Source organism: Mya arenaria, chromosome 14, assembly GCF_026914265.1.
Source record: "Mya arenaria isolate MELC-2E11 chromosome 14, ASM2691426v1".
NCBI lineage: Eukaryota > Metazoa > Mollusca > Bivalvia > Myida > Myidae > Mya > Mya arenaria.
The window spans coordinates 49,017,917-49,028,767 of record NC_069135.1 but is presented as its reverse complement, the minus strand read 5'-3'; the positions used below and the strand labels follow the sequence as shown (position 1 = coordinate 49,028,767).

Below are 10,851 nucleotides of genomic sequence, written 5' to 3'. Positions count from 1 at the left end.
TAGAGCAATTTTTCGAAAATAGATCGGAAATCGAGGTGAAATCCAGTTTTCGAGAAGTGAAATCCACTCCTAACTCAGTTTTATTAATTAGTACAATACACAATATACAATACAATAAGTTTTATTTCAAGTCGGCAAGCCACAAACATATGCAACATAAGCTCTGATGAGCTTTTTAACCGACCGTTAACAAATGTATACGAGATCAACAAGAGTAAAAATAGCTATAAAAGGAAAGAGTATTAGATATTTCTATATTATATATCATCTAAAAGCACACATATTAAGCATATCTAAAGCTGTGGGAAACGCTGCTGATCCTGACCAGTGGCCTAAAAACTGCTATAAGAACTTATGTAAATAAAACACTGAATTATCAATACCAGCACAAAAGTGCGACTGCAAAGAAAAATGATTTTAAGAAATCAATTATCCCCCCAAATCAGATTTGAGAAGAACTGATCAGCAACTTTCTCACAGAGGGTAACTACATTAGCTAAACATTCACAGTAACATATTAAAACATTTAATGAAATCAGAAATAAGATTATACGACACATGTAAAACAGAATGGATGTTATGATGTCCTAAACAATTTTACATGCATGGAACAATATTAGTAATTTTTATTTTTTGTATACATTTTGAAAAGTGCCTAATGAAGGGTTTACATTTCAAAATTTATTGAAATATATCAAGAAATGAAGAAGTTAGAGCAATTTTTCGGAAATCGAAGTGAAATCCACATTTTGACAAGTGAAATCCACTTTTTGAGACGTGAAATCCACTCATGACTCATCTATTTTTAACAAATTATGTTTTTTGTTGAACAAATAATTGAAAAGGCATTATCATCGGTTTATATTTAAAATTTAAATGGAATTGGTCCAAAAATGAAGAAGTTAGATAAATATATTGAAAATAGATCTGAAAGCGAAGTGAAATTCACATTTTGACAAGTGAAATCCAATATTTGGGAAAGAAATCTACTAAGTGTAAAGAAATAATTTCAATCAAGTATCTTAATATTAATACTGTAGTAGTTTGTGTCCGATGATTATATTTTAATGTTTTTATGTTTTATTTATTTACATAAGTATCATTTAATCCGTTTTAGTCGTGATCTCTTATATAACATTAGATCTAATATCTGAATCAGTTGAGATGCAATATTTTGGTGTGTTTTTTACTGTAAGTAACCACTATCCAATATATTAGTTCTATAATATCGTTTAATAATTACTCTTGTCTTTGATCTATATCTATCAAAGACGAGGATCACGACTCTCACGTGCCGTTACTTTCGCGCCTTTCGCACTTAGCGGTTAAGGTGATACATCAAATATCCGAGAAAGTTGACATAACATACTCGGCGGTAAAATTAAAGAAGTTTAGTACAATGGCAGTAATAATTTTATGCCGAAAAAGAATTTGAGAAGATATGGTAAGTATAAAATGTATCAGAAATGGCAATTGGCATTGCTATGTTTTTATTTTTTATGCTATGAACATGTAGTGTTGGATATACGTATTATTTGATATTTGAACGGATAATTAATTGTTTCTGTGTATTTTGTTTTATTATATTTGGATATTTAAAAGGATAATTAATTGTTTCTGTATATTTCGGCTGTATTTGTTCATAAAATGGGAACCTTTCCGTGTAGTGTATGCCTTGAGGCATGTGCACTTGACTCAATTTATTGTGATAATTGTAAGTTGTGGTGCCATCGTACATGTTGTCAAATGGGCAAGCTTGAGCTTAAGTCTTGGGATCAACGTCATCTCAAGTTTGCGTGTATAAAGTGGGCTTGTGTCGGGGATGAGCGCAAAGTAAATGTAAAGACGACAACGTTTCCAAAGACAAAACGGCCCAAACCCTGAAAATAGCCTGTATGTAAATATTTCCTAGGGTGTCCGGTGATGGGTGTGCACACGCCGAGAATCACTATTGAACCCCAGCACGGGTGGCAGTGCACACCCTCACGAATTATTCCATTTTAATTTTTTCACATGGGGCTATGTTCAAAGTTTACCTGTACATTTTTCATTTTGTGCATATATTTCTCTTAGGGTGTCCGGTGATGGGTGTGCACACGTCGAGAATCACTATTGAAGCCCAGCACGGGTGGCAGTGCACACCCTCACGAATTATTCCATTTTAAATTTTTCACATGGGGCTATGTTCAAAGTTTATCTGTACATTTTTCATTTTGTGCATATATTTCTCTTAGGGTGTCCGGTGATGGGTGTGCACACGCCGAGAATCACTATTGAAGCCCAGCACGGGTGGCAGTGCACACCCTCACGAATTATTCCATTTTATTTTTTTCACATGGGGCTATGTTCAAAGTTTACCTGTGTATATTTTTTTCATATTTTACTATTGTTTATTTTGTGTAATTATTTCCTTCACTGTTGTGAACATACCTTTTCATTATCTCTCATTATTGTAAACCAAGTTAAACATATGATTTCACTTGGTGTAACTTTGTTCTGTTGTATTTGTTCGTTCTATTTTTAATTTTGATACGATTGCGTATATCAACCAATGTACATGTATAAATAACCATAAATAAATATCTGGCATAAACAAATAATACAAAACAATTTTCGGATTATTTATTAAAATTTATTTTAATATTTTCAAAATTCGAAAGTAAAAAAGGGCCATTATTGAGGGCGCCTTCACGTGGTATGGCCTGGGTGTGTATGGATATTGTGTTTATCATGAAAAAATAAACAATTATGCATACACAACAAAACGCCCTCACAATATAACTTCAACTTTCTTATTTTTGGATCAATTTGAATAAAATTTGAAATATAAACCCATTATGTAGCCTTTTCAATTATTTGTTCAACAAAAAAAATTGTTAAAAATAAATGAGTTATGAGTGGATTTCACGTCTCAAAAAGTGGATTTCACTTGTCAAAATGTGGATTTCACTTCGATTTCTGATTATTTTTTTTCAAAATAGGTCTACCACTTTCTTATTTTTGGATCGATTTGAAATATAAACCCATTATAAAGCCTTTTCAATTATTTGTTCTACAGAAAAATTAATTTGTTAAAAATAAATGAGTTATGAGTGGATTTCACGTCTCAAAAAGTGGATTTCACGTCTCAAAAAGTGGATTTCACTTGTCAAAATGTGGATTTCACTTCGATTTCCGAAAAATTGCTCTAACTTCTTCATTTCTTGATATATTTCAATAAAATTTGAAATATAAACCATTCATTAGGCACTTTTCAAAATGTATACAAAAAATAAAAATTACTAATTAATTAAACTGAGTTAGGAGTAGTGATGGGCCGATGATCGATTATAATCGAAAATTGATCGGAAAGCTTAAAAATCGGCGATAATCGATTGTAAATTTTCATAATCGATTATCGCGGAACATCTGACGAATCTAACAAGGGAGGTTACTCAGTACGCATTTACGAATTTAATCTTGCCGACGTTTCCGCTCATTTTTCCTTGGGTACAATTCGTAAGAATGGCAGACGAAAATGATGATGTTCTGTACGACTATCCGGTTGGAAAAGCGAAATCCAAAGTCTGGCTCTTCTTTGCGTTCAAAAAAATCAAACCAGGACCTCCAACCAAAGAAAACCTTGACATGAGCAAGGTATATTGTCGCCTTTGCAAAAAGGCTTACGCAAACAAAGGTACAGTAACCGATTGTTGCCAGGGCTGTTCGGATTGATTTATGTTAAAACACAGTCATCTTAAGAGTATGATGATTTTATTTATGTTTTTTTTATACGAAAATATCACTAAACAAATAAATTATGTGAAATCTTTTTGCAAATAAATTTTACCTGGTAATATTTATAAGAATAATAAAATGCTCAGGTGACTTTGTTGATATGAAAACGAACTTGACAATGTTATTGAAATGATGAGAACTTATTTGTTTAGATGTTTTTGACAATAGAAGATGCTTCAGAACATTTTTTTTAATTTCAGGCAATACAACAAACTTCCAGTTTCACTTACAACATGACCACCCCCATGATTCTACTGGTGAAATGAAGAAAGCTACAAAACAACCAGTCCAGGCAAAGTTGAGTTTCGCGCCCCCAAGACTCAACTCTGATAGACAGGCCATCTTAGATGACGCTTTGCTGAAGCTTCTTGTCGGCAAAGTGTTACCTCTCAGCCTTGTCGAAAATAAACACTTCAAAACCTTCGTAGATCTTCTGGATAATAGGTATGATAAGCCTAGTAGACTAAAAGTCAAAGTCAAAACAATGTTTTTTTCAGTCTACACTTTGACTTAAAGTATGTAGATCAGAAAATATCTTTGACATTTTATTGAAAACCTATATTTTTCCTTGAATGCTTGTTAATGTCAATTTTAAAGGCCTTAAAGACCTACATTTTTTGCATAAAGAACAGTTGATCACTCAAAGTAAACATTTAAGAGGAAATGAAAATGATGAAACCTGAAACGGATATATTTTTATCCCTAATGGGTTATGAATACTTCTATGCAGAAAATGTTTACAAGAAAATATTATTTATGTCATACTGTATGTGAAAATTATGTAAAAAAAGGCGCATACTATCAATTTGTCAATATTTTTTATTTAATTAAGAGGTATTTCATATGTTTCAGGTACAAATTACCATCCAGACGTGACATCACTCGCAGGCTTGAAAAGAAAAAGGATGAGGTGAAGGACAAGGTCCGGACAGACTTAGAGACATGTGACAATGTCTCTATCACACATGACAGTTGGACCAGTCTAAAAAATGAGAGCTATGAGACAGTAACAGCCCATTTCATAGACAATTCATGGACCCTTAAGACTGCAGTTTTAGGGGCCATGAAAGTTGAAGGCAGTCACACAGCACAGAATATTTCAACCTCACTGAAAAAAACGCAGGCTGAATGGAACTTGAAAACTCCAATAGCCACTACTGATAATGCAGCTAATGAGCGCAAGGCTTTTGAACTTCTTAATTGGACACGGTTTGGTTGTTTTGGCCACAGGTTAAATCTTGTTGTGAAACATGCATTGTCAGTTTCAGAGGTGGCAAAAGTTCTGGGCAAAGGACGAAAGTTGGTAACTTTCTTCCATTCATCACCAAGTGTTAGTGGCGAGCTGCTCAAAAAACAAAAACTACTGCTATCAGAAGATGTTGCCAGCCATAAGCTTATAATGGACGTTCCCACCAGGTGGAATAGTACATTAGCAATGCTAAAGCGTCTGTGTGAGTTAACCCCAGCTGTGATTTCACTTGTTACTACAAGTGAAAACACTATCACCAAAGCAGCTGTCACAGCTATTAAGAACAATGCATATAACTTTGAGGAGCATGCTATAGTAGAGAAGTTGGTCTCTGTTCTAGAGCCATTCCAATGTGCAACAGAAATTCTTTGTGCTGAGAAAATCCCTACTATGCACAAAGTATTGCCAGTGGTGATCAAACTCTCAAAAGAAGTTGCAGCCAATGAGGATGATCCCCCAGTGATAAGAGCTGTTAAGAGCAGAATGAGGGAGGCAGCATGTGCGTTAAATCCATATCGCAAGAACTTTGACTTCATGCCCACTATGAAAGCTGAAGCTCATGATTTGTTAATGAAATTAGCACTCACTACTTCTGTATCATTCAAACAGGAAATGCCAGAAGAGGTGAACAACAATGAACCTGTATTGCCACAGATGCCTGATCTGGCCAAAGGGAGTGAAAGTAAACCAGATCTTCAAGCGTTAGGTCATCCAAGTGTTCCAAAAAAAGCAAAGGCTGCTGACACAGAGGACTGGTTAGATGATGTTGTGTGCACAGGGGTTACACATGAGGATCCAACTGATCTTGTTGAAGCGGAGGTCTCCAGATACTTAGGCACCAAAGTGGACCCCGGACAAACAGTCCTGGGGTGGTGGAGGGATCATGAAGAATCATTCCCAAGATTGTCTAAGTTGGCCAAAAAGTACCTATGTTGCCAGGCTTCATCTGTATCTAGTGAGCGAGTTTTCAGCCTAGCTGGGCAGGTGGTTAGCAAGAAGAGATGTAGGATGAATCCAGATCTCATTGACCAGACAATATTTCTAAACAAAAACTTAGAGTCATACTGGTAGATTCATACATGTGACTTTCTGATGTGAACATTTCAGTTTGTTGTTAATGCTTTTTATTTAGAAAATAGTTTTGTTTCTGTTTTATGATTTTAAGTGCTATATCATGAAAAATAAATATGTTATTTCTATTCTTTGAATTATACATAAAATTCAGCTACATAGACAAAGAGATACTCATTTACTTCAAGTATATTACTAAAAACCACTGCTCTATAATATCCGATTATAGCCGATGTCTAATCGGTTGATGGTTTCCGATTGTGACCGATAATCGATTGTAAAATTCAACCGATTGCCCATCACTAGTTAGGAGTGGATTTCACTTCTCGAAAACTGGATTTCACCTCGATTTCCGATCTATTTTCGAAAAATTGCTCTAACTTCTTCATTTTTTGACCAATTTCAATAAAATTTGAAATATAAACCCTTTATGAGACACTTTCTAATAAATATACAAAAACAGAAAATTATTTATTAAAATTAATGAGTCATGTGTGGATTTCACTTATCGGAATCTGGATTTCACCTCGATTTCCGATCTATTTTTGGAAAAAATTGAAAAATTGCTCTAACTTCTTTATTTTTTGACCAATTTCAATTAAATTTGAAAAATAAACCCTTCATGAGGCACTTTCCAATATGTTTACAAAAATAAATAAATTATTAATTAAAATAACTGAGTTCTGAGTGGATTTCATGTTTTGAGTGGATTTCACATGAAATCCACTGGATTCCTGTATCACCCCGCACCATGTTTGGTGGGTCAGGGTGGCATGCGCGCCATGGGAAAGAGGTGGGAATGAATTCATCCCGATGGTGTAGCACTGTTCTAAAACCAACAATTGTCTGTGCGCACACTTTACACCTTTTGTTCTCAAGGCTGTTCAAGTCAATACAAGCCTGGATTTGTTTTAATAGAAAACCGCCTGTTGCCCTAATTAACATTATAACTTTTTGAAATGTTTTTGATTTAATGTTTCTCTTATCAGAGGTTGTGGTCAGAAAATCATGACTTGGAATTACTGCTACCATGCAGCCGTTCGACGAGATTGTGGATGTGTCAGTCAGAGAACGGCCAGGTAAATAAATTAATTAATTAAAATCATGCAAATTTGTGCACGTATATGTACTGTACATATTACGAGAAAGAGATGGGGTACTTGGTAGAAGTAATATAACAGGTTCAGGCTTTGGTATAAACGAAGGCAGTTTGGACCACTGTTTATATTGTGGTATGGTGGGAGTATCGAACCGAACATGATCAATCCTCTTATAAAACAATCAGATGCTTCGAATATTTCGCCTGTTTTGAAAGGGTTTTCAAGGGAGATCTGACAGCATACCATCGGCTCCACGCACAAACGACGTAACTACGAAACCAGTACTTTCCAGGAAATGGAAAAAACGTAATATCTTTTGTACGAACGTGAACAGAAAATACATTTTTGATATGGAAAGAACTCAAAACAAATTACGTATGTTATGCCTATAATTGTTAGATTAGGACTTGGTGATTTGCATTTATGTGAGTTACGATATTTTGTTTCTAAATGAAGCATTACAATGGAATTTACGAGCTTTTACGTAGTATTGATTGTTTAAACATTTGACGACTTAACATTTCATGAAATTCCTTTAAGGGGTAAAGTGATACGTTAGCGGTCACCAAATGTGATGAGTCCAGCCTTTGAACTTAAAATATGGCCTCGACCCTGAGCTGGCGTGGCCGTGACCTGGATTCTGGGCATTGGCTGAATGAGCAAAACATTTGACCGACATTTCATGAAAACATAACACAAGGGTATAGGAGATACGGAGCGGACACAAAATACTTATTGCGGACAGACAGACAGGCGAACGGATGGAGGCCATTTTTATAAATTCCCTCGCACTACATGGCAGTTGATCAAAATGTTTTGCTATAAGGACAGACGCTTAGACAACACTTGGGCCATGACAACTGTTTTTGTTCAATAAAATCAAATACTGAACGTCATATTTCATCTCTGAAAACAATGATAAGGGTATCAACACTGTAAGAAATACCTATGATTTGTTTTGTCACAATCTGAAAGTTTCAAGAATATAAATCAAATGCTGCCTGCATATCATCACTAAGAAAGAATTATCGTTCAAACACAGGTTTTCTTACATCCCTGTTTTTGCAAATATTTACATTATTAATGTAACAGTTACTGTCTTTACACCAAATATGAATATTGGCAGTATATACTCATTGTAAAACATACGTAATATCTCATCTGTGTTGTAAAATATCATCTTCTATATTAAAGTGAAATTTTAAAGTTAAGTGCGTGTGCATACATTGTCTGTTTTGTGAATACCATAAAAATATATTATTATCTGTATATGTTCTAAAAAGTTTTTGCAAATATAAATGTTTAGACTGTATGCCACAGGTCCACATACTTTAGTATCGTAATCAAGTACCGTCAGATCTGTTTTTTGACATAACATGTTAAAAGAATCGATGCGCCCGGGTTACAACATGGGGCGTATGGTGTTATGCGGTTTAAAATAGTGATAATTAAAATACCACTTTACTTAAATACGTTCTTAAGATTGCAATGTTAATGTGAATTAGAAGCAAACCGACGAATCTTAAATAAATCTTTTTGAGGAAACGAGGAGAATAGATCATTATAGATAACTAGGAGGAAAATGGAAATGTGTTGACTCACATACCCTGCCTTACTTTATCTACTACAAGTATTTGAACCGTCCTCAGCCAATATCAAGTAAATTACATAAACTTTACACTAGCAATACACTTGCGTGATGAAAGCTATGTTCTTATATCCTAGTAAATATTTTTATAGGTTTATTAGTTATTGTTATGAAACTAGAAAATTGTATTAAAATTCATCACTTTACATTGCCTTTTCTTAGGTTATGACATGCACTTATCGATTATAGTTTTAGGCCACTCAAACGATGTTTTTATGTTTGATTGTTATTGCCTGTAAATGAATTGCAATATTAAAGTAAGATCACGCTTGCCGCGCCTACAGCATTTCAACGCTTTCAGCGCTTTAATTTCTAAGGCTTTGCATGATTGTTACATATAGATTTGCGGCTTGCAGTTCCGATAACCATACATTTTGTTTTAGCAGGATGTAAAGCATGCCATTTATTTTGCACCAATCAGCCACGAATCTGAGATTACTTTGTATATTATTATTATTATTATTATTATTATTATTATTATTATTATTATTATTATTATTATTATCTAAGGCACTCGGGTCGTATGATTTAATTTCGAGTCATAAATGTGACATCATAGAGGTCACGTTACTCAACTTGAAGCTGTTATACATGCTTGGCAGAAAATTGAGCTTTCAGACGGGGTCGACTGGCCGAGGCAAAACTAATATAACATCCTCTTTTGGGGGATCTCAGAAAGTTTCACCCGTTTGGTGATCCATAATAACATGACCAGTCTAACCACTTACACTAGATTTCGGGCATCATCTCCGGTAATCTCCTGCATAACGAAAACATATCAATTTCTATTATTTATGCATACGTGACATATCATGTTGTACGGACGAACATTTGTTCAAGACCTTAAACAGATAACCGAGTAAAAAGATTGATTGTTTTATTGGAACGAAGACAGTCTCGCTAAAACTGCAATTTTTAAACCAATAAACACAACATTATACAGCAATTATTATACTTATTACATTGATAATCCGTATTCTATATCATACATGTCTACATTCCATCGCTATATTCTTTATAGACAAGTTAAACCATTGGATTTGTGCATATGATAAACTTACATAATTTAGCACACTTATTACAATACACATAATTTTCTTGTGAACGTGCTGAATGAAAATCAAAGCTCATGCGTATGAATAATTCCACAGGCATCTGAATCATTGTTTGTCACTAAAATGTTGTTTAAAACCATTTTGGTTACATACAATGAAATAAACAACACATCTGAAGATATTTAGTGTCTTTGATATACAAAAAAGAAACTTTTCTTGCCTGTGAATAATTCGTGTTTATAAAGCCACCTTGCGATGTTTACATTATAAACAACGGAAAGTTATTTTCTTCTAAGTTTTTTCACTCAAACATAGAAAATTATATTTAATTCTTAGAAAAATGTACATATCGATAGTAAGTCGTGGGATCGAGTTAGTTAGACGTGGTTACGAGATATTAAACGCAATTCCGCTCATATCAACCCTCCATGCTACCATAATAACGCATAGTTTGTTTTTTGTTCATAATACAAATCAAGTCAGTGAAGTTTTTCATGAGCTCGGACAGTATGTGGAGACGCAGGCGGCTCCAAGGCGTGACGCCAATTTATGGAGACCGGTAAAGATTGAGCGCAGTTGTATGACACCAAATTATCGAAATTAGTAAGTTAAGTGGTATGTCATATTGTATGACGCCTGTTAATTAAGATCAGTAGGTGAAGGATTGTGCACAGTTGTATGACGCCAGTAAATCGAATTCAGTAAGATAAAGGATTGTGCAAAGTTCTATGACGCCAGTTCACCGAGATAATTAAGTCAAGGAGAAAAGTAAGTCACAGTTGTATGACGCCAGTTCATTGAGATAAGTAAGTTCAGGGGATAAGTAAGTCATAGTTGTATGACGCCAGTTCATTGAGATAAGCAAGTCAAGGGGATAAGTAAGTCACAGTTGTATGACGCCAGTTCATTGAGATAAGCAAGTCAAGGGGATAAGTAAGTCACAGTTCTATG

General features: G+C 34.5%; 1 protein-coding gene across 1 annotated transcript; it reads left to right on the top strand.

Annotated features, from left to right (window-relative positions):
* The first annotated feature begins 3,504 nt into the window (after nucleotides 1-3,504).
* Nucleotides 3,505-6,217, top strand: LOC128216198 (E3 SUMO-protein ligase ZBED1-like). Its single transcript, XM_052922770.1, has 3 exons — nucleotides 3,505-3,676; nucleotides 3,978-4,221; nucleotides 4,630-6,217. Exons 1-3 carry the CDS (start codon nucleotides 3,505-3,507, stop codon nucleotides 6,095-6,097), a joined length of 1,884 nt encoding a protein of 627 aa, XP_052778730.1. The 3' UTR covers nucleotides 6,098-6,217.
* The last annotated feature ends 4,634 nt before the right edge of the window (nucleotides 6,218-10,851 follow it).

What these genes read in the sequence shown, in the direction of transcription:
- LOC128216198 (XM_052922770.1), top strand. Translation starts at nt 3,505, where the DNA reads ATGGCAGACGAAAATGATGATGTTCTGTACGACTATCCGGTTGGAAAA. An exon ending in AAAGGCTTACGCAAACAAAG is followed by an intron (nt 3,677 to 3,977) that starts GTACAGTAACCG and finishes TTTTAATTTCAG; the next exon opens with GCAATACAACAAACTTCCAG. An exon ending in GTAGATCTTCTGGATAATAG is followed by an intron (nt 4,222 to 4,629) that starts GTATGATAAGCC and finishes CATATGTTTCAG; the next exon opens with GTACAAATTACCATCCAGAC.